Below are 24,932 nucleotides of genomic sequence, written 5' to 3'. Positions count from 1 at the left end.
CTATGTTATAATAACAGGTGACAGACTGGGGAACAACAGGGCTGGGAGTCTGTTTAGGAGGGGTGCTATGTTATAATAACAGGTGACAGACTGGGGAACAACAGGGCTGGGAGTCTGTTTAGGAGGGGTGCTATGTTATAATAACAGGTGACAGACTGGGGAACAACAGGGCTGGGAGTCTGTTTAGGAGGGGTGCTATGTTATAATAACAGGTGACAGACTGGGGAACAACAGGGCTGGGAGTCTGTTTAGGAGGGGTGCTATGTTATAGATAATAACAGGTGACAGACTGGGGAACAACAGGACTGGGAGTCTGTTTAGATATATTGTGTAGAACAGATCAGCTGTAGTGTTTAAAGGCCCAGTGCAGTGAAAAACGTGATTTCCCTGTTATTCACATGATGAGGTATGGCTGGTTCTGCGGTAAGGGGTTAGTCACATGATGAGGTATGGCTGGTTCTGCGGTAAGGGGTTAGTCACATGATGAGGTATGGGTTGTTATCCAGTAGGGGTTAGTCACATGATGAGGTATGGGTTGTTATGCAGTAGGGGTTAGTCACATGATGAGGTATGGGTTGTTATGCAGTAGGGGTTAGTCACATGATGAGGTATGGGTTGTTATGCAGTAGGGGTTAGTCACATGATGAGGTATGGGTTGTTATGCAGTATGGGTTAGTCATGTGATGAGGTATGGGTTGTTATCCAGTAGGGGGTTAGTCACATGATGAGGTATGGGTTGTTCTGCAGTAGGGGGTTAGTCACATGATGAGGTATGGGTTGTTCTGCGGTAGGGGGTTAGTCACATGAGGTATGGGTTGTTATGCAGTAGGGGTTAGTCACATGAGGTTATGGGTTGTTCTACGGTAGAGGGTTAGTCACATGATGAGTTATGGGTTGTTATCCAGTAGGGGGTTAGTCACATGATGAGGTATGGGTTGTTATGCAGTAGGGGGTTAGTCACGTGATGAGGTATGGGTTGTTATCCAGTAGGGGGTTAGTCACATGATGAGGTATGGGTTGTTCTGCGGTAGGGGGTTAGTCACATGATGAGGTATGGGTTGTTATGCAGTAGGGGTTAGTCACATGATGAGGTATGGGTTGTTCTGCGGTAGGGGGTTAGTCACATGATGAGGTATGGGTTGTTATGCAGTAGGGGTTAGTCACATGATGAGGTATGGGTTGTTATGCAGTAGGGGTTAGTCACATGATGAGGTATGGGTTGTTATGCAGTATGGGTTAGTCATGTGATGAGGTATGGGTTGTTATCCAGTAGGGGGTTAGTCACATGATGAGGTATGGGTTGTTCTGCAGTAGGGGGTTAGTCACATGATGAGGTATGGGTTGTTCTGCGGTAGGGGGTTAGTCACATGATGAGGTATGGGTTGTTATGCAGTAGGGGTTAGTCACATGAGGTTATGGGTTGTTCTACGGTAGAGGGTTAGTCACATGATGAGTTATGGGTTGTTATCCAGTAGGGGGTTAGTCACATGATGAGGTATGGGTTGTTATGCAGTAGGGGGTTAGTCACGTGATGAGGTATGGGTTGTTATCCAGTAGGGGGTTAGTCACATGATGAGGTATGGGTTGTTCTGCGGTAGGGGGTTAGTCACATGATGAGGTATGGGTTGTTATGCAGTAGGGGTTAGTCACATGATGAGGTATGGGTTGTTCTGCGGTAGGGGGTTAGTCACATGATGAGGTATGGGTTGTTATGCAGTAGGGGTTAGTCACATGATGAGGTATATGGTGTCTGATGTGGTGTCTGATGTGATGTCTGATGTGTTGACTATGTTTCAGGAGTACCTAGAGATGCAGCGTCAGCCTGTTAGGTGGTATATGGTGTCTGATGTGGTGTCTGATGTGTTGACTATGTTTCAGGAGTACCTAGAGATGCAGCGTCAGCCTGTTAGGTGGTATATGGTGTCCGATGTGGTGTCTGATGTGGTGTCTGATGTGGTGACTGTGTAATCAGGAGTACCTAGAGATGCAGCGTTAGCCTGTTAGGTGGTATATGGTGTCTGATGTGGTGACTGATGTGGTGTCTGATGTGTTGACTATGTTTCAGGAGTACCTAGAGATGCAGCGTCAGCCTGTTAGGTGGTATATGGTGTCTGATGTGGTGTCTGATGTGTTGACTATGTTTCAGGAGTACCTAGAGATGCAGCGTCAGCCTGTTAGGTGGTATATGGTGTCTGATGTGGTGTCTGATGTGTTGACTATGTTTCAGGAGTACCTAGAGATGCAGCGTCAGCCTGTTAGGTGGTATATGGTGTCTGATGTGGTGTCTGATGTGTTGACTATGTTTCAGGAGTACCTAGAGATGCAGCGTCAGCCTGTTAGGTGGTATATGGTGTCTGATGTGGTGTCTGATGTGTTGACTATGTTTCAGGAGTACCTAGAGATGCAGCGTCAGCCTGTTAGGTGGTATATGGTGTCTGATGTGGTGTCTGATGTGGTGACTGTGTTTCAGGAGTACCTAGAGATGCAGCGTTAGCCTGTTAGGTGGTATATGGTGTCTGATATGGTGTCTGATGTGGTGTCTGATGTGTTGACTATGTTTCAGGAGTACCTAGAGATGCAGCGTCAGCCTGTTAGGTGGTATATGGTGTCTGATGTGGTGTCTGATGTGTTGACTATGTTTCAGGAGTACCTAGAGATGCAGCGTCAGCCTGTTAGGTGGTATATGGTGTCTGATGTGGTGTCTGATGTGGTGTCTGATGTGATGTCTGATGTGGTGACTGTGTTTCAGGAGTACCTAGAGATGCAGCGTCAGCTGGCCATCCAGCGGCTCCAGGAGCAGGAGAAGGAGAGACAGATGAGGCTGGAGCAACAGAAACACACCATCCAGATGAGAGCCCAGATGCCTGCCTTCCCCATGCCCTACCCACAGGTAGACACTATACTATACCCTACCCACAGGTAGACACTACACTATACCCTACCCACAGGTAGACACTATACTATACCCACAGGTAGACACTACACTATACCCTACCCACAGGTAGACACTATACTATACCCACAGGTAGACACTATACTATACCCTACCCACAGGTAGACACTATACTATAACCTACCCACAGGTAGACACTATACTATACCCTACCCACAGGTAGACACTATACTATACCCTACCCACAGGTAGACACTATACTATACCCTACCCACAGGTAGACACTATACTATAACCTACCCACAGGTAGACACTATACTATACCCTACCCACAGGTAGACACTATACTATAACCTACCCACAGGTAGACACTATACTATAACCTACCCACAGGTAGACACTATACTATACCCTACCCACAGGTAGACACTATACTATACCCACAGGTAGACACTATACTATACCCTACCCACAGGTAGACACTATACTATACCCTACCCACAGGTAGACACTACACTATACCCTACCCACAGGTAGACACTACACTATAACCTACCCACAGGTAGACACTATACTATAACCTACCCACAGGTAGACACTATACTATACCCTACCCACAGGTAGACACTACACTATACCCTACCCACAGGTAGACACTATACTATACCCTACCCACAGGTAGACACTACACTATACCCTACCCACAGGTAGACACTATACTATACCCTACCCACAGGTAGACACTATACTATACCATGCCCACAGGTAGACACTACAGTATACCCTACCCACAGGTAGACACTATACCCTACCCACAGGTAGACACTATACTATAACCTACCCACAGGTAGACACTATACTATAACCTACCCACAGGTAGACACTATACTATACCATGCCCACAGGTAGACACTACACTATACCCTACCCACAGGTAGACACTATACCCTACCCACAGGTAGACACTATACTATAACCTACCCACAGGTAGACACTATACTATAACCTACCCACAGGTAGACACTATACCCTACCCACAGGTAGACACTATACCCTACCCACAGGTAGACACTATACTATAACCTACCCACAGGTAGACACTATACTATACCCTACCCACAGGTAGACACTATACTATACCCTACCCACAGGTAGACACTATACCCTACCCACAGGTAGACACTATACTATAACCTACCCACAGGTAGACACTATACTATAACCTACCCACAGGTAGACACTATACTATACCCTACCCACAGGTAGACACTATACTATACCCTACCCACAGGTAGACACTATACCCTACCCACAGGTAGACACTATACTATAACCTACCCACAGGTAGACACTATACCCTACCCACAGGTAGACACTATACCCTACCCACAGGTAGACACTATACTATAACCTACCCACAGGTAGACACTATACTATACCCTACCCACAGGTAGACACTATACTATACCATGCCCACAGGTAGACACTATACTATACCCTGCCCACAGGTAGACACTATACTATACCATGCCCACAGGTAGACACTATACTATACCATGCCCACAGGTAGACACTATACCCTACCCACAGGTAGACACTATACCCTACCCACAGGTAGACACTATACCCTACCCACAGGTAGACACTATACCCTACCCACAGGTAGACACTGTCTGGCCGGCACACGGGGGAGGCCTTCTCTCTGGCCGGCACACGGGGGAGGCCTTCTCTCTGGCCGGCACACGGGGGAGGCCTTCTCTCTGGCCGGCACACGGGGGAGGCCTTCTCTCTGGCCGGCACACGGGGGAGGCCTTCTCTCTGGCCGGCACACGGGGGAGGCCTTTTCTCTGGCCGGCACACGGGGGAGGCCTTCTCTCTGGCCGGCACACGGGGGAGGCCCTCTCTCTGGCCGGCACACGGGGGAGGCCCTCTCTCTGGCCGGCACACGGGGGAGGCCCTCTCTCTGGCCGGCACACGGGGGAGGCCCTCTCTCTGGCCGGCACACGGGGGAGGCCCTCTCTCTGGCCGGCACACGGGGGAGGCCCTCTCTCTGGCCGGCACACGGGGGAGGCCCTCTCTCTGGCCGGCACACGGGGGAGGCCCTCTCTCTGGCCGGCACACGGGGGAGGCCTTCTCTCTGGCCGGCACACGGGGGAGGCCCTCTCTCTGGCCGGCACACGGGGGAGGCCCTCTCTCTGGCCGGCACACGGGGGAGGCCCTCTCTCTGGCCGGCACACGGGGAGGCCCTCTCTCTGGCCGGCACACGGGGGAGGCCCTCTCTCTGGCCGGCACACGGGGGAGGCCCTCTCCCTGGCCGGCACACGGGGGAGGCCCTCTCTCTGGCCGGCACACGGGGGAGGCCCTCTCTCTGGCCGGCACACGGGGGAGTTAGTCTTTAAGCAGAGCCTTGGGGAAGGCGTGTCACGACACTGTTAGTCTACAGAGGTTCTGTGTAAATGATTGCTGCAGGAGTTTCACCTGGCATTTACCTTAGTGGCTGTTCTTGTTGTCCAGCTCTTGTGTAAATTCCTCTCCTTTTCACCCTAGATGCAGTCTTTACCCCCCAACGTGGCAGGAGGGGTGGTGTACGGGCAGCCGGGGGGACCCCCCAGTTACCCAGGCACCTTTAGCCCCTCAGGGTCAGTGGAGGGGTCGCCCATGCACAACGTCTACATGAACCAGCCTGGACCAGGACAGTACCAGGCCATGCCTCCAGGTTAGTACAGACCCCAATGAGTCAAATGTTTGTGTCTAGTTGAATAGCATGGTAGTTAGTCTGGGGATGTCTAGTTGAATAGCATGGTAGTTAGTCTAGGGGCCAGCATGTCTAGTTGAATAGCATAGTAGTTAGTCTAGGGGCCAGCATGGTAGTTAGTCTAGGGGCCAGCATGGTAGTTAGTCTAGGGGCCAGCATGTCTAGTTGAATAGCATGGTAGTTAGTCTAGGGGCCAGCATGTCTAGTTGAATAGCATGGTAGTTAGTCTAGGGGCCAGCATGTCTAGTTGAATAGCATTGTAGTTAGTCTAGGGGCCAGCATGGTAGTTAGTCTGGGGGCCAGCATGGTAGTTAGTCTAGGGACCAGCATGGTAGTTAGTCTAGGGACCAGCATGGTAGTTAGTCTAGGGACCAGCATGGTAGTTAGTCTAGGGGCCAGCATGTCTAGTTGAATAGCATGGTAGTTAGTCTAGGGGCCAGCATGTCTAGTTGAATAGCATGGTAGTTAGTCTAGGGGCCAGCATGGTAGTTAGTCTAGGGACCAGCATGGTAGTTAGTCTAGGGACCACCATGGTAGTTAGTCTAGGGACCAGCATGGTAGTTAGTCTAGGGACCAGCATGGTAGTTAGTCTAGGGACCAGCATGGTAGTTAGTCTAGGGGCCAGAATGTCTAGTTGAATAGCATGGTAGTTAGTCTAGGGGCCAGCATGTCTAGTTGAATAGCATGGTAGTTAGTCTAGGGGCCAGCATGGTAGTTAGTCTAGGGGCCAGCATGTCTAGTTGAATAGCATGGTAGTTAGTCTAGGGGCCAGCATGTCTAGTTGAATAGCATGGTAGTTAGTCTAGGGGCCAGCATGTCTAGTTGAATAGCATAGTAGTTAGTCTAGGGGCCAGCATGGTAGTTAGTCTGGGGGCCAGCATGTCTAGTTGAATAGCATGGTAGTTAGTCTAGGGACCAGCATGGTAGTTAGTCTAGGGGCCAGCATGGTAGTTAGTCTAGGGGCCAGCATGGTAGTTAGTCTAGGGGCCAGCATGGTAGTTAGTCTAGGGGCCAGCATGGTAGTTAGTCTAGGGGCCAGCATGTCTAGTTGAATAGCATGGTAGTTAGTCTAGGGGCCAGCATGGTAGTTAGTCTAGGGGCCAGCATGTCTAGTTGAATAGCATGGTAGTTAGTCTAGGGGCCAGCATGTCTAGTTGAATAGCATGGTAGTTAGTCTAGGGGCCAGCATGTCTAGTTGAATAGCATGGTAGTTAGTCTAGGGGCCAGCATGGTAGTTAGTCTAGGGGCCAGCATGGTAGTTTCTGTATGGACCTGGCTTTGTGCTCTCTCAGGGCATTGTCATGCTGAAACAGGAAAGGGCCTTCCTCAAACTGTTGCCACCATTATTCCTCCTTCACTAAACTTCCTCCTTCATGACAGTTGGCACTCTCCATTGGACCGGTTATCATTCTCCTGGCATCCTCCAAACCCATTGAGCATGGTGATCTTAGTCTTGTGTGCGGCTGCTCGGCCATGGAAACCCATTGAGCGTGGTGATCTTAGTCTTGTGTGCGGCTGCTCGGCCATGGAAACCCATTGAGCGTGGTGATCTTAGTCTTGTGTGCGGCTGCTCGGCCATGGAAACCCATTGAGCGTGGTGATCTTAGACTTGTGTGCGGCTGCTCGGCCATGGAAACCCATTGAGCGTGGTGATCTTAGTCTTGTGTGCAGCTGCTCGGCCATGGAAACCCATTGAGCGTGGTGATCTTAGTCTTGTGTGCGGCTGCTCAGCCATGGAAACCCATTGAGCGTGGTGATCTTAGTCTTGTGTGCGGCTGCTCGGCCATGGAAACCCATTGAGCGTGGTGATCTTAGTCTTGTGTGCGGCTGCTCGGCCATGGAAACCCATTGAGCGTGGTGATCTTAGTCTTGTGTGCAGCTGCTCGGCCATGGAAACCCATTGAGCGTGGTGATCTTAGTCTTGTGTGCGGCTGCTCGGCCATGGAAACCCATTTCAAGTTCTTGTGCTGACGTTGCTTCCAGAGGCAGTTTGGAACTCGGTAGTGAGTCTTGCCATCGAGGATTAGATGATTTTTACGTGCTTCAGCACTCAGATTTCCCGTTCTGTGAGCTTGAGCTCCTAGACGTTTCCACTTCACAATAGCAGCACTTACAGTTGACTGGGGGAACTCTAGAAGGGCAGAAATGTGACAAAACTGGCTTGTTGGAAAGGTGGCATCCTATGACGGTGCCACGTTGAAAGTCACTGAGCTTTTCAGTAAGGCCATTCTACTGCCAATGTTTGTCTATGGAGATTACATGGCTGTGTGCTTGATTTTATACACCTGCCAGCAGCAGGTGTGGCTGAAATAGCTGAATCCACTAATTTGAAGGGGTGTCCACATACTTCTGTATATATTGTGTACATTAACTTTCTGTAACGTGACTCTCCTGTGTTTGCCTCCCTGCTCCAGACCCCAACATGTACATGTACCAGCCTGCAGGAACCAATGGACAGCCTGCACCCCCTGGCCAGGCCCCGCCCACTACTAGCCCCGCCTACTCTAACTACCAGCCCACACCCACACAGGGATACCAGGTGAGAACAGAGGGGGGAAGGTCATGCCTGTTACAAAACTATTGGTGTTGAAATGAAAACGTGCTCGTGGACTTCCTCATGCTGAGTTTGTCGTCTAGGTAACTAGGTTTCCTCCTTAATGTGAACCACATGATGTAATGCCTGATGTCAAGTCACAATGAGAGGCTCAGCAATACACCGTCAGATCAAATCAAATGCTGTTTGTCACATGAGCCCGAAGCCAACAGGTGTAGAGACCTTACAGTGAAATGCTTACTGACAAGCCCTTAACCAACAGGTGTAGAGACCTTACAGTGAAATGCTTACTGACAAGCCCTTAACCAACAGGTGTAGAGACCTTACAGTGAAATGCTTACTGACAAGCCCTTAACCAACAGGTGTAGAGACCTTACCGTGAAATGCTTACTGACAAGCCCTTAACCAACAGGTGTAGAGACCTTACAGTGAAATGCTTACTGACAAGCCCTTAACCAACAGGTGTAGAGACCTTACAGTGAAATGCTTACTGACAAGCCAACAATGCAGTTTTAAGAAAATAATTAAATGTTAAGTAAAACAATAGAAAATAGAAGTAACAAATAATTAAAGAGCAGCAGTAAAATAATAGTAGGCTATATACAGGGGGTACTGGTACAGAGTCAATGTGGAGGCTATATACAGGGGGTACTGGTACAGAGTCAATGTGGAGGCTATATACGGGGGGTACCGGTACAGAGTCAATGTGGAGGCTATATACAGGGGGTACCGGTACAGAGTCAATGTGGAGGCTATATACAGGGTGTTACGGTACAGAGTCAATGTGGAGGCTATATACAGGGTGTTACGGTACAGAGTCAATGTGGAGGCTATATACAGGGGGTACCAGTTCAGAGTCAATGTGGAGGCTATATACAGGGGGTACTGGTACAGAGTCAATGTGGAGGCTATATACAGGGTGTTACGGTACAGAGTCAATGTGGAGGCTATATACAGGGGGGTACGGTGCAGAGTCAGTGTGGAGGCTATATACAGGGTGTTACTGGTACAGAGTCAGTGTGGAGGCTATATACAGGGGGTACTGGTACAGAGTCAATGTGGAGGCTATATACAGGGTGTTACGGTACAGAGTCAATGTGGAGGCTATAGACAGGGTGTTACGGTACAGAGTCAATGTGGAGGCTATATACAGGGGGGTACGGTGCAGAGTCAGTGTGGAGGCTATATACAGGGGGTACTGGTACAGAGTCAATGTGGAGGCTATATACAGGGTGTTACGGTACAGAGTCAATGTGGAGGCTATATACAGGGGGGTACGGTGCAGAGTCAGTGTGGAGGCTATATACAGGGGGTACCGGTACAGAGTCAATGTGGAGGCTATATACAGGGTGTTACGGTACAGAGTCAATGTGGAGGCTATATACAGGGGGGTACGGTGCAGAGTCAGTGTGGAGGCTATATACAGGGGGTACTGGTACAGAGTCAATGTGGAGGCTATATACAGGGTGTTACGGTACAGAGTCAATGTGGAGGCTATATACAGGGGGGTACGGTGCAGAGTCAGTGTGGAGGCTATATACAGGGTGTTACTGGTACAGAGTCAGTGTGGAGGCTATATACAGGGGGTACTGGTACAGAGTCAATGTGGAGGCTATATACAGGGTGTTACGGTACAGAGTCAATGTGGAGGCTATAGACAGGGTGTTACGGAACAGAGTCAATGTGGAGGCTATATACAGGGGGGTACGGTGCAGAGTCAGTGTGGAGGCTATATACAGGGGGTACTGGTACAGAGTCAATGTGGAGGCTATATACAGGGGGTACCGGTACAGAGTCAATGTGGAGGCTATATACAGGGTGTTACGGTACAGAGTCAATGTGGAGGCTATATACAGGGGGGTACGGTGCAGAGTCAGTGTGGAGGCTATATACAGGGGGTACTGGTACAGAGTCAATGTGGAGGCTATATACAGGGGGTACGGTGCAGAGTCAATGTGGAGGCTATATACAGGGGGTACCAGTTCAGAGTCAGTGTGGAGGCTATATACAGGGGGGTACGGTGCAGAGTCAGTGTGGAGGCTATATACAGGGTGTTACTGGTACAGAGTCAATGTGGAGGCTATATACAGGGGGTACCGGTACAGAGTCAATGTGGAGGCTATATACAGGGAGGTACTGGTACAGAGTCAATGTGGAGGCTATATACAGGGGGTACTGGTACAGAGTCAATGTGGAGGCTATATACAGGGGGTACCGGTACAGAGTCAATGTGGAGGCTATATACAGGGGGTACCGGTTCAGAGTCAATGTGGAGGCTATATACAGGTGGTACTGGTACAGAGTCAATGTGGAGGCTATATACAGGGGGTACTGGTACAGAGTCAATGTGGAGGCTATATACAGGTGGTACTGGTACAGAGTCAATGTGGAGGCTATATACAGGGGGTACCGGTACAGAGTCAATGTGGAGGCTATATACAGGGTGTTACGGTACAGAGTCAATGTGGAGGCTATATACAGGGGGTACCGGTACAGAGTCAATGTGGAGGCTATATACAGGGTGTTACGGTACAGAGTCAATGTGGAGGCTATATACAGGGTGTTACAGTACAGAGTCAATGTGGAGGCTATATACAGGGTGTTACAGTACAGAGTCAATGTGGAGGCTATATACAGGGTGTTACGGTACAGAGTCAATGTGGAGGCTATATACAGGGGGTACTGGTACAGAGTCAATGTGCAGGGGCACCGGTAATTGAGGTAATATGTACATGTAGGTAGAGTTAAAGTGACTATACATAGATAATAAACAGAGAGTAGCAGCAGTGTTAAGAGGGTCTGGGTAGCCATTTGATTAGCTGGTCAGGAGTCTTATGGCTTGGGGGTAGAAGCTGTTAAGAAGCCTCTTGGTACACCGACCTCGACAAACCATTTCTGTATGGACCTGGCTTTGTGCTCTCTCAGGGCATTGTCATGCTGAAACAGGAAAGGGCCTTCCTCATACTGTTGCCACCATTATTCCTCCTTCACTAAACTTCCTGCTTCATGACCGTTGGCACTCTCCATTGGGACCTGGTGCTCCGGTACCACTGACCTGGACTCCTTTTAAAATGGGCTTCAGGTTTCATGTCCCTCTTTCATTTTGTGTCCCTGGTCCTCACTGACTTTCCAAAGCTCTTCCTCTTCCTCCTCCTCCTCCTCCTCTTCATCTTCCTCCTCTTCCTCCTCCTCCTCATTTAGCATCATAATGTGATGTTTATAAAGGGAGTCAAAGCTCAACGTGGCTCCTCCTCCTCTTCCTCCTCATTTAGCATCATAATGTGATGATGTTTATAAAGGGAGTCAAAGCTCAACGTGGCTCCTCTTCCTCCTCCTCTTCCTCCTCATTTAGCATCATAATGTGATGATGTTTATAAAGGGAGTCAAAGCTCCTCCTCTTCCTCTTCCTCCTCTTCCTCCTCCTCCTCATTTAGCATCATAATGTGATGATGTTTATAAAGGGAGTGAAGCGGCTCATGACTAGTGTTATAATAGATTATAACCACATCATAATACATTCTACATGTAGGCTTTAAATCATCTGTTAGCGACGTCTTCCTCCTCCTCCTCCTCCTCCTCATTTAGCATCATAATGTAATGATGTTTATAAAGGCAGTCAAACGGCTCATGACTAGTGTTATAATAGATTATAACCACATCATAATACATTCTACATGTAGGCTTTAAATCATCTGTTAGCGACGTCTGTAATGTTAATGTTGTCATCGGTCTCAGCAGAACGTGGTGTCCCAGGCCCAGTCTCTGCCCCCCATGTCCCAGCCTCCTCCCACTAACGGTATGTCCTACGTGGCCTACCCTCCACCCTACGCCATGCAGAGTATGATGGCAGCCCTACCTGGGCAGGACCCCAACATGCCCCCACAACAACCCTACATGCAGGGCCCAGGACAACAGCCCATGTACCAACAGGTAGGAGTTCTTGGTTTCTCTCTTCCCCCTCTCTTCTTCCTCTCTCTCCCTCCTATCTTCCTCTCTCTCCCTCCTCTCTTCCTCTCTCTCTCCTCTCTCCCTCCTCTCTTCCTCTCTCTCTCCTCTCTTCCTCTCTCTCCCTCCTCTCTTCCTCTCTTCCTCTCTCCCTCCTCTCTTCCTCTCTCCCTCCTCTCTTCCTCTCTTCCTCTCTCCCTCCTCTCTTCCTCACTCTCCCTCCTCTCTTCCTCGCTCTCCCTCCTCTCTTCCTCTCTCTCTCCTCTCTTCCTCTCTTCCTCTCTCTCTCCTCTCTTCCCCTCTCTCTTCCTCTCTCTCTCCCTCGCCCTCTTCCCTTCCTCTCTCTCTCTCGCCCTCTTCCCTTCCTCTCTCTCTCTCTCTCCCCCTCTCGCTCTCTCTCTCAGCATAGTGTTGCCTGTCTATAGGGGGACTTCTGATTCTGTATGTCAGAGGCTTGTTTGTTCTATGTAGTGGGAGTTGCAGTGAGGGATTGATGGTAATCTCATCTCTCTCTCTGTGTAGATGGCTCCCCCTGGTGGCCCCCAGCAGCAGGTTCAGCAGCAGCAGCCTCCGCAGGTCCATCCAGGCAGCGAGGCACAGCTCATCTCCTTCGACTGATCCATCCACCTGGCTAGCTCAGCTTAACATTACCACCTGCTCCTGGCAGGGTTCAACACACTACACCCTCTCTCTCCTCTTCTGTCCTCACCTCTCTTCTGTCCTCACCTCTCTTCTGTCCTCACCTCTCTTCTGTCCTCACCTCTCTTCTGTCCTCACCTCTCTCCTCCTCTTCTGTCCTCACCTCTCTTCTCCTCTGTGTTCTCCTCTCTCTCTCTGCTGGGCTCGTGGCCTGGATTCCCCAACAAACACACGTTTCTCACAATGTTTCTGTTTCGTTACGGCAATGTTGTGAAATATTATAGTTGTGTAACAGACATGTTACCTCTCCTCCTAGCCATCCTCTCTCCCCCAGCTGACATAGAGGATGAGAGGAGTGAGGAGGGGGTTAGGTAGTGTTACTATGCACCATGCCTACCCCAGGGTTGTATTCACTAGGAACCTAGACGGGGAGGGACTACCTGAGCTTATAAGAAACACTTCCCCTTTTAATGCGTTTTGCTACAGTGTTCTGTCCTCACCTCTCTCTGTCTCTCTGTCTCTGTCCTCACCTTTCTCTGTCCTCACCTCTCTCTGTCCTCACCTCTCTCTGTCCTCACCTCTCTCTGTCCTCACCTCTCTCTGTCCTCACCTCTCTCTGTCCTCACCTCTCTCTGTCTCTGTCCTCACCTTTCTCTGTCCTCACCTTTCTCTGTCCTCACCTCTCTCTGTCCTCACCTCTCTCTGTCCTCACCTCTCTCTGTCCTCACCTCTCTCTGTCCTCACCTCTCTCTGTCCTCACCTCTCTCTGTCCTCACCTCTCTGTCCTCACCTCTCTCTGTCCTCACCTCAACTCTCTCTGTCTCTCTCTCTCTCTCTCTCTCTCTCTGCATCTCTCTCTCTCTCTGTATCTCTCTCTCTTTCTCTCTCTCTGCATCTCTCTCTCTGTATCTCTCTCTCTCTTTCTGTATCTCTCTCTGTATCTCTCTCTCTCTGTATCTCTCTCTCTCTCTCTGATAATGTATGTAGTCTTTCTCTTCTGAAACTAATATCTGAAGCTCATCTAGTCAGTGGTATAATAAAGGAACAAATCAAATATGACAGGAATCAATGGAATCTAAGACAAGACCATGACCATCCTTTCTCATATTTGAATAAGCTAGTTTGCATGTTAAAGTCGTTATTTCCATGGACATGTCAGGTGTTACAGCAGTAACTGTTCTGGGGTCATATTGTGGTGATTGGACATTGGTTCATACTGCCTGCTTGGTTGACAGGGGCTGTGAGAGTTAATGGAGAGGTGAGTGAAGGAAGATGTAGGACGGAGCACAGAAAAGCACCTCTAGCAGGTCCCAGGGTTCTAGTGAGAGTGTCAGAGACACACAGAGCTCATTTTAAAGTATAGATGAGCCGTCTTGTGTTGCTACGGCTTGGTAGTGTTTTTCACTAAAGCTTTTTGAGTTGATTGAGAACATGGGAGAAAGGAAGTACCTTTTTTATTCGGTTTTACACTTCCTATATCGTCTCACCAATCAGACTGGCTGAGGGGAAGCAGTATGGGACTACAATAGAACACTTACATCCAGCATGGAACTACAATTCCCAATATTCACAGCTCCAGAGACCGATTACCACCATCACTCTCTCAAGGTGTCCCGTGTCACAACTGTTGACATAATGGGTCTCTCCCAACAACTCCATTAACCACAATGCCTTGCATCACACTCCGGGAGGAACTAGTGTGAATATAACTTAAGATTACACATGTAGTTCCATTGCCAAATATTAACTAGCAGTTATCCAGAGGGTTGCAGTCGGGTCTATATGGCTGTTTACACAGGCAGTCCCATTCTGATCTTTTGACCAATTAGTGGTTAAAGATCTGACCTGATTGGTCAAAAGATCAATTAGTGGCAACACCCCCAGAATGAGTCTGTCTGTGTAAACACAGCCAATGAGCGAGTTGAGAGACCCTCTGACTGGGTGTGTCCTAAACAGCACTCTTTTTCCTATATAGTGCACTACTTTTGACAAAAGCCCTATAGGTGTGTATCTGTGGGTGATGAGGTGTAGAGTTATCTGAGTTATCTGTAGAGGGGGACTCTACATTAGATGGGCATCCATTTTGTTTCTGGTGCTAGTTTCAGTAAAGTTCGGTTTAATCACAAAACCAATTCCTTGTTTCCTTTCCTTGGTTCTTCTCTAATTCTTTGCCTGCTTCCGTCTGATGTTTTGAGGAGGAGAGAGAGAGAGAGAGGACGTAGGGGAGGGAATCAGGAAAATACCTGTTGAGATCCACCCTTTCAGAGTGTCTTTCAGAACCCTGTGGGCCGGGAGTGGAGAGGTGGTGGGAGTCAGTTCTTCAGGGTATGTGCATGTGATGTAACATGTGATGTAACATGTGATGTAACATCCACCCAATCAGTGACTTCCTATGTAACCCCCTTTGACGCCATCTTTGAACTTATTTACTTCATCATTAATGATCTTGTTTCTGTCTGACTTGTTTAAAGTCATTTTCAGATTATATTGAATAAATATCTTGTTCTTCTCTTGTCCATCTGCTCTGTGTGTTTTCTGTCATATTATCTTTGGAATCTGAAGTAGGCGGAGTGCCAGCCTGTTGTCATGCCAACTCCTTGTCACTCATTGCCATGCAGTTGGCAGGTGCACAAACAGAGCACAAACAGATCTGGGACCAGGCTGTAGAGCCAACTCATGTCATGGAGTTGGCAATATAGAACAAACAGATGTGGGACCAGGCTGTAGAGCCAACTCAATATAGAACAAACAGATCTGGGACCAGGCTGTAGAGCCAACTCAATATAGAACAAACAGATCTGGGACCAGGCTGTAGAGCCAACTCAATATAGAACAAACAGATCTGGGACCAGGCTGTAGAGCCAACTCAATATAGAACAAACAGATGTGGGACCAGGCTGTAGAGCCAACTCAATATAGAACAAACAGATCTGGGACCAGGCTGTAGAGCCAACTCAATATAGAACAAACAGATGTGGGACCAGGCTAGATGCATTGTCATGCAGTTGGAAGGTGAACAAACAGATCTGGGACCAGGCTGTAGAGCCAACTCAATATAGAACAAACAGATCTGGGACCAGGCTGTAGAGCCAACTCAATATAGAACAAACAGATCTGGGACCAGGCTAGATGCATTGTCATGCAGTTGGAAGGTGAACAAACAGATCTGGGACCAGGCTATATGCATTGCCATGCAGTTGGAAGGTGAACAAACAGATCTGGGACCAGGCTAGATGCATTGCCATGCAGTTGGAAGGTGAACAAACAGATCTGGGACCAGGCTAGATGCATTGCCATGCAGTTGGAAGGTGAACAAACAGATCTGGGACCAGGCTAGATGCATTGCCATGCAGTTGGAAGGTGAACAAACAGATCTGGGACCAGGCTAGATGCATTGTCATTTAGGAGCAGAAAATGAAAGGGCACAACATACATTTTATTTTGCATTAACGTACTTTATTTACATAATAAATATATGTTTAAAACACGGGTCATTAGGATGTCTGTTCAGATGCAGAAGAAGCCCTGTTTCCATGGCAACGTTTCCTCAAGACCAGGTATTTATTATCCTGTTCCCTCTCTATCTGGGGAAACAAATGACTTGGTCCTAAACATCCTGATAGACCAGGTATTTATTATCCTGTTCCCTCTCTATCTGGGGAAACAAATGACTTGATCCTAAACATCCTGGTAGACCAGGTATTTATTATCCTGTTCCCTCTCTATCAGGATGTTTAGGACCAAGTCATTTGTTTCCCCAGATAGAGAGGGAACAGGATAATACATACCTGGTCTATCAGGATGTTTAGGATCAAGTCTTCATTTGTTTCCCCAGATAGAGAGGGAACAGGATAATAAATACCTGGTCTATCAGGATGTTTAGGATCAAGCCATTTGTTTCCCCAGATAGAGAGGGAACAGGATAATAAATACCTGGTCTATCAGGATGTTTAGGATCAAGTCTTCATTTGTTTCCCCAGATAGAGAGGGAACAGGATAATAAATACCTGGTCTATCAGGATGTTTAGGATCAAGTCTTCATTTGTTTCCCCAGATAGAGAGGGAACAGGATAATAAATACCTGGTCTATCAGGATGTTTAGGATCAAGTCTTCATTTGTTTCCCCAGATAGACCAGGTATTTATTATCCTGTTCCCTCTCTATCTGGGGAAACAAATGAAGACTTGATCCTAAACATCCTGATAGACCAGGTATGTATTATCCTGTTCCCTCTCTATCTGGGGAAACAAATGAAGACTTGATCCTAAACATCCTGGTAGACCAGGTATTTATTATCCTGTTCCCTCTCTATCTGGGGAAACAAATGAAGACTTGATCCTAAACATCCTGATAGACCAGGTATTTATTATCCTGTTCCCTCTCTATCTGGGGAAACAAATGAAGACTTGATCCTAAACATCCTGATAGACCAGGTATTTATTATCCTGTTCCCTCTCTATCTGGGGAAACAAATGACTTGGTCCTAAACATCCTGATAGACCAGGTATTTATTATCCTGTTCCCTCTCTATCTGGGGAAACAAATGAAGACTTGATCCTAAACATCCTGATAGACCAGGTATGTATTATCCTGTTCCCTCTCTATCTGGGGAAACAAATGAAGACTTGATCCTAAACATCCTGATAGACCAGGTATTTATTATCCTGTTCCCTCTCTATCTGGGGAAACAAATGGCTTGGTCCTAAACATCCTGATAGACCAGGTATTTATTATCCTGTTCCCTCTCTATCTGGGGAAACAAATGAAGACTTGATCCTAAACATCCTGATAGACCAGGTATTTATTATCCTGTTCCCTCTCTATCTGGGGGAAACAAATGAAGACTTGATCCTAAACATCCTGATAGACCAGGTATTTATTATCCTGTTCCCTCTCTATCTGGGGAAACAAATGAAGACTTGATCCTAAACATCCTGGTAGACCAGGTATTTATTATCCTGTTCCCTCTCTATCTGGGGAAACAAATGACTTGGTCCTAAACATCCTGATAGACCAGGTATTTATTATCCTGTTCCCTCTCTATCTGGGGAAACAAATGAAGACTTGGTCCTAAACATCCTGATAGACCAGGTATGTATTATCCTGTTCCCTCTCTATCTGGGGAAACAAATGGCTTGATCCTAAACATCCTGATAGACCAGGTATTTATTATCCTGTTCCCTCTCTATCTGGGGAAACAAATGAAGGCTTGGTCCTAAACATCCTGATAGACCAGGTATTTATTATCCTGTTCCCTCTCTATCTGGGGAAACAAATGAAGACTTGATCCTAAACATCCTTATAGAAGGACTGAGCTAGTAGCAGATATACCTTCTGTTACATATTCTGAAGGCTTGGTCCTAAACATCCTTATAGAAGGACTGAGCTAGTAGCAGATATACCTTCTGTTACATATTCTGAAGGCTTGATCCTAAACATCCTGATAGACCAGGTATTTATTATCCTGTTCCCTCTCTATCTGGGGAAACAAATGGCTTGATCCTAAACATCCTGATAGACCAGGTATTTATTATCCTGTTCTCTCTCTATCTGGGGAAACAAATGAAGACTTGATCCTAAACATACTTATAGAAGGACTGAGCTAGTAGCAGATATACCTTCTGTTACATATTCTGAAGGCTTGATCCTAAACATCCTGATAGAAGGACTGAGCTAGTAGCAGATATACCTTCTGTTACATATTCTGAAGGCTTGATCCTAAACATCCTTATAGAAGGACTGAGCTAGTAGCAGATATACCTTCTGTTACATATTCTGAAGGCTTGATCCTAAACATCCTTATAGAAGGACTGAGCTAGTAGCAGACACCTATGTTACATGTTCTGTGTGTACAGTATAGTCCATCCTTATAGAAGGACTGAGCTAGTAGCAGACACCTATGTGACATGTTCTGTGTGTACAGTATAGTCCATCCTTAAAGATACATTAGTTTATACATACACACCAGCAGACTGGTTAAAGAGACTCACCATCCTCTCCATGCGCATCCCGTTCCCAAACGCCAGCTGTCTCAGAACGTCGATGTCTGGTAGACCCCACCCTGGGTTCCTGTAGGGGAACAGAATTGATGGTAAAACAGAGTGACGGTTGGGATTCATGGCTTTGACCCTCAACCCTGAGTGAACTAATGGGAAGAAGCTATATGGTAGTAGCTCCGCATTGGCCAGCTCCTCTCTTATGATGTTATAACTCACATCTGTCGTAGTTCCTGGTCCAAGTCCTCCATACAGCTGGGGGTGATGGTGCCGTTAAAGGCGTAGGGCTGGGGAGCGAGAGAGAGAGGTGTCTGGCGTTAAAAAAAACATCCCCCCCCCCCCCCCCCCCCTCTCCATCCATGATACCTACCCCATGTGTGATCAAGTGATCAAGAGACCATGTTGTCTGAGGATCTGTCCTGATCCTTTGACGACGCCCTGGGGAGAGAGACAGAGACCCAGACTCTGGCACTTCACACGGGCTATAAGTGACTGACACATCTTCACTCATACATTCATAAAGCTTCACAGCCAAATTATGATGCGTATAATGCTGACCTGCCGTGTTAGGCCTACCTCTACGGTGTCGAAAGAGCTGCACTGAAGCAGGTTAATGGCCACGATGACATCACAGGCCCCGCGTGGAAGGCCCGCCCACTTCTCCCAGGGGTCGCTGGCGTCCAGGTGCACAGGCTGCAGCACGGTCTTCACTTTGGTCGCCGCTATGTAGGATCTGACACTGCGAAATAACACCACACCCACTGGAGCCATGACCCCATAGGTTCCATAGACAGTATGACATGTTGGAGCCATAACCCCATAGGTTCCATAGACAGTATGAAATGTTGGAGCCATAGCCCCATAGGTTCTATAGACAGTATGAAATGTTGGAGCCATAACCCCATAGGTTCCATAGACAGTATGAAATGGTGGAGCCATAACCCCATAGGTTCCATAGACAGTATGAAATGTTGGAGCCATAACCCCATAGGTTCCATAGACAGTATGAAATGTTGGAGCCATGACCCCATAGGTTCTATAGACAGTATGAAATGTTGGAGCCATAGCCCCATAGGTTCCATAGACAGTATGAAATGTTGGAGCCATAACCCCATAGGTTCTATAGACAGTATGAAATGGTGGAGCCATAACCCCATAGGTTCCATAGACAGTATGAAATGTTGGAGCCATAACCCCATAGGTTCCATAGACAGTATGAAATGTTGGAGCCATGACCCCATAGGTTCTATAGACAGTATGAAATGTTGGAGCCATAGCCCCATAGGTTCCATAGACAGTATGAACTGTTGGAGCCATAGCCCCATAGGTTCTATAGACAGTATGAAATGGTGGAGCCATAACCCCATAGGTTCCATAGACAGTATGAAATGTTGGAGCCATAACCCCATAGGTTCCATAGACAGTATGAAATGTTGGAGCCATAACCCCATAGGTTCCATAGACAGTATGAAATGTTGGAGCCATGACCCCATAGGTTCTATAGACAGTATGAAATGTTGGAGCCATAGCCCCATAGGTTCCATAGACAGTATGAAATGTTGGAGCCATAACCCCATAGGTTCCATAGACAGTATGACATTTTGGAGCCCATGACCCCATAGGTTCCATAGACAGTATGAAATGTTGGAGCCATGACCCCATAGGTTCCATAGACAGTATGAAATGTTGGAGCCATAACCCCATAGGTTCCATAGACAGTATGAAATGTTGGAGCCATAACCCCATAGGTTCCATAGACAGTATGAAATGTTGGAGCCATGACCCCATAGGTTCTATAGACAGTATGAAATGTTGGAGCCATAACCCCATAGGTTCCATAGACAGTATGACATTTTGGAGCCCATGACCCCATAGGTTCCATAGACAGTATGAAATGTTGGAGCCATGACCCCATAGGTTCCATAGACAGTATGAAATGTTGGAGCCATAACCCCATAGGTTCCATAGACAGTATGAAATGTTGGAGCCATGACCCCATAGGTTCCATAGACAGTATGAAATGTTGGAGCCATAACCCCATAGGTTCCATAGACAGTATGAAATGTTGGAGCCAAAACCGCATAGGTTCCATAGACAGTATGAAATGTTGGAGCCATAACCCCATAGGTTCCATAGACAGTATGACATTTTGGAGCCCATGACCCCATAGGTTCCATAGACAGTATGAAATGTTGGAGCCATGACCCTATAGGTTCCATAGACAGTATGAAATGTTGGAGCCATAACCCCATAGGTTCCATAGACAGTATGAAATGTTGGAGCCCATGACCCCATAGGTTCCATAGACAGTATGAAATGTTGGAGCCATAACCCCATAGGTTCCATAGACAGTATGAAATGTTGGAGCCATAACCCCATAGGTTCCATAGACAGTATGAAATGTTGGAGCCATAACCCCATAGGTTCCATAGACAGTATGAAATGTTGGAGCCATGACCCCATAGGTTCCATAGACAGTATGAAATGTTGGAGCCATGACCCCATAGGTTCCATAGACAGTATGAAATGTTGGAGCCATAACCCCATAGGTTCCATAGACAGTATGAAATGTTGGAGCCATGACCCCATAGGTTCCATAGACAGTATGAAATGTTGGAGCCATAACCCCATAGGTTCCATAGACAGTATGAAATGTTGGAGCCATAGCCCCATAGGTTCCATAGACAGTATGAAATGTTGGAGCCATGACCCCATAGGTTCCATAGACAGTATGAAATGTTGGAGCCATAACCCCATAGGTTCCATAGACAGTATGAAATGTTGGAGCCATGACCCCATAGGTTCCATAGACAGTATGAAATGTTGGAGCCATGACCCCATAGGTTCCATAGACAGTATGAAATGTTGGAGCCATAACCCCATAGGTTCCATAGACAGTATGAAATGTTGGAGCCAGTGCAGCCCGGCAAAATATGACATCTTATGTCTTGACGCTCGTGGTCAGACAATAGCCTTGTTATTACATTGTAATTACCTTATTGAAAATGTAATTACAATGTGAGCCTGTTTAGTGCGTCGGGATATAAGATGGACATGACCAACGACCAACGACCAACAACCAACAACCATACAGAATCAGAGAGGTCAGATAACAAGAGGGTTCAGAGTAATGGACTGTTGTAGTATCTACCTCTATATCATGGTATCTATATATATATTAGACTTTATATAGTTCTAGTAGCTACCTCTATATCATGGTATCTATATATATATATATATATATATATATATATATTAGACTTTATATAGTTCTAGTATCTACCTCTATATCATGGGATATATATATATATATATATATATATATATATATTAGACTTTAAATAATTCTAGTATCTAACTTTATATATTGTATACAGTTGAAGTTCACATACACCTTAGCCAAATACATTTACACTTTTTCACAATTTCTGAAATGTATTCCTTTGTAAAAAAAATCCCTGTCTTAGGTAAGTTAGGATCACCACTTTATTTTAAGAATGTGAAATGTCAGAATAGACAGAATAATTTATTTCAGCTTATATTTCTTTCATCACATTCCCAGCGGGTCAGAAGTTTACATACACTCAATTAGTATTTGGTAGCATTGCCTTTAAATTGTTTAACTTGGGTCAAATGTTTCGGGTAGCCTTCCACAAGCTTCCCACAATAAGTTGGGTGAATTTTGGCCTATTCCTCCTGACAGAATTGATGTAACTGAGTTAGGTTTGTAGGCCTCCTTGCTCGCACACACTTTTTCAGTTCTGCCCACAAATGTTCTATAGGATTGAGGTGGGGGCTTTGTGTTGGCCACTCCAATACCTTGACTTTGTTGTCCTTAAGCCATTTTGCCCTCCTGCAGCAAAGCACCCCCACAACATGATGCTGCTGCCCCCGTGCTTCACATTTGGGATGGTGTTCTTCGGCTTGCAAGCCTCCCACTTTTTCCTCCAAACAAAACGATGGTCTTTATGGACATTTTTGTTTCATCAGATGACATTTCTCCAAAAAATACGATCTTTGTCCACATGTGCAGTTGCAAACCGAGGTTTGGCTTTTTATGGAGATTTTGGAGCAGTGGCTTCTTCCTTGCTGAGCGGCCTTTCAGGTTATGTCGATATAGGACTCGTTTTACTGTGGATATAGATACTTTTGTACCTGTTTCCTCCAGCATCTTCACAAGGTCCTTTGCTGTTGTTCTGGGATTGAGTTGCACTTTTCGCACCAAAGTACATTCATCTCTAGGAGACAGAACGCATCTCCTTCCTGAGCGGTATGAAGGCTGCGTGGTCCCATGGTGTTTATACTGTTTGTACAGTATATTGTTTGTTATATTGTTTGTACAGATGAACGTGGTACCTTCAGGTGTTTGGAAATTGCTCCCAAGGATGAACCAGACTTATTTTTATTGGAGGTATTGGTGGATTTCTTTTGATTTTCCCATGATGTCAAGCAAAGAGGCACTCAAGTTAGGCTTTGAAATACATCCACAGGTTCACCTCAAATTGACTCAAATGATGTCAATTAGCCTATCAGAAGCTTCTAAAGCCATGACATCATTTGCTGGAATGTACAAGCTGTTTAAAGGCACAGTCAACTTAATGTATGTAAACTTTTGTCCTACTGGTATTGTGATACAGTGAATTATAAGTGAAATAATCTGTCTGTAAACAATTGTTGGAAAAATTACTTGTGTCATGCACAAAGTAGATGTCCTAACCGACTTCAAAAACTACAGTTTGTTAACAACAAATTTGTGGAGTGGTTGAAAAACAAGTTTTAATGACTCCAACCTTAGTGTGTGTAAACTTCCGACTTCAAAGACTTTATACAGTTCTAGCATCTACAGTGAGGGAAAAAAGTATTTGATCCCGTGCTGATTTTGTACGTTTGCCCACTGACAAAGAAATGATCAGTCTATAATTTTAATGGTAGGTTTATTTGAACAGTGAGAGACAGAATAACAACAAAAGAATCCAGAGAAACGCATGTCAAAAATGTTAGAAATTGATTTGCATTTTAATGAGGGAAATAAGTATTTGACCCCTCTGCAAAACATGACTTAGTACTTGTTGGCATTATTATTATGTTATTCTGTCTCTCGCTGTTCAAATAAACCTACCGTTAAAATGATATAATTGTGTGAGTGGACTCCAGGTTAGCTGACTCCTGACTCCAATTAGCTTTTGGAGAAGTCATTAGCCTAGGGGTTCACATACTTCATCAGTCCACGGTAAGACAAATTGTCTATAACACTTGTATTTTCATCAACCAAATATATACTGTATTTGGTCCGAGCAGGGCCCACCTGTCACGGGACTCCTCTTTGATGTCTGACGGTTGCCAGGTGATGAAGGGCGTTGCCAGGTGATGAAGGGCGTTGCCAGGTGATGAAGGGCGTTGCCAGGTGATGAAGGGCGTTGCCATGGCGAAGTTGACCACATGCTGTCCGACGCCAGAGCCCAGCTCTAAGGCAAACAGTTCCCTGTGAGACTGCTCTTCCAACACATCACACAACACTGAACACAACTCCTTCTGGTTCCTGTCTGCTAGAGGAGAGATTAGCATGGTCTGGAGGGGGGAGAGAGCGAGACAGATAGAGGGGGGAAGATAGAGAGAGAGAAAGGTTATAACGCATAGACTATCAACCACACAGTCCAATCTGTGCTACACGAGCGAGAGAGGAAGGGAAAGAGAACCTACAACAATTACAGACTAATGTATATCATCATTATAAAATTGTTATGGTGTAAATAGTACTGTTTTACACTCACCTTTTCTTGAGCTGCTCTGAAGAGGCTAAGGACATGACATATTGGTGTAGACTGGGAGGTGGATGATGGGTAATAGCCTATAGGGCAGATGGGTCATGTGATTACTTGGTTAAGAGGATTCTTAAAGCACTAGTGAACAACACTCCTCTTCCTAAATGGGAGATCTTTCTAGACAGAAGGACGTAACTTTGAGCACTCAGGGAGGGAGGGAGGGAGGGAGGGAGGGAGGGAGAGAGAGAGAGAGAGACAAAAACCTATGGCCTATGACTTCTTATGGCTGGGGGCAGTATTGAATAACTTGGATGAATAAGGTGCCCAGAGTAAACTGCCTGCTCCTCAGTCCCAGGTACTAATACGTTTCTAAAACTGTTTGAATGAT

General features: G+C 46.5%; 2 protein-coding genes across 8 annotated transcripts in view; one reads left to right on the top strand and one right to left on the bottom strand.

Annotated features, from left to right (window-relative positions):
• The window catches only part of LOC139365213 (hepatocyte growth factor-regulated tyrosine kinase substrate-like), a 40,251-nt gene extending 24,949 nt beyond the window's left edge, over positions 1–15,302 (top strand). For 4 of the 7 annotated variants that reach the window (XM_071102695.1, XM_071102693.1, XM_071102692.1 and 1 more), the window contains exons 16-20: positions 2,750–2,890; positions 5,441–5,609; positions 8,063–8,187; positions 11,938–12,132; positions 12,670–15,302. In XM_071102695.1, the coding sequence (XP_070958796.1) occupies positions 2,750–2,890; positions 5,441–5,609; positions 8,063–8,187; positions 11,938–12,132; positions 12,670–12,765 (726 nt within the window). In that variant the 3' untranslated portion in view covers positions 12,766–15,302. The remainder of the gene's footprint in view (positions 1–2,749; positions 2,891–5,440; positions 5,610–8,062; positions 8,188–11,937; positions 12,133–12,669) is intronic. The other 3 variants (XM_071102696.1, XM_071102694.1, XM_071102691.1) reach the window with 1 other exon arrangement.
• A 978-nt stretch (positions 15,303–16,280) lies between these two features.
• Positions 16,281–24,347, bottom strand: LOC139423618 (methyltransferase-like 26 B). The gene is given in 7 exon segments (XM_071175202.1): positions 16,281–16,370; positions 18,777–18,855; positions 19,002–19,069; positions 19,149–19,220; positions 19,359–19,521; positions 24,088–24,146; positions 24,207–24,347. Coding segments are annotated over 7 exon segments (672 nt in total).
• Between the last annotated feature and the right edge of the window lie 585 nt (positions 24,348–24,932).

This window comes from Oncorhynchus clarkii, chromosome 13 (genome assembly GCF_045791955.1).
Source record: "Oncorhynchus clarkii lewisi isolate Uvic-CL-2024 chromosome 13, UVic_Ocla_1.0, whole genome shotgun sequence".
Taxonomy (NCBI): Eukaryota; Metazoa; Chordata; class Actinopteri; order Salmoniformes; family Salmonidae; genus Oncorhynchus; species Oncorhynchus clarkii.
This window is presented reverse-complemented; position numbering and strand designations above follow the sequence as displayed.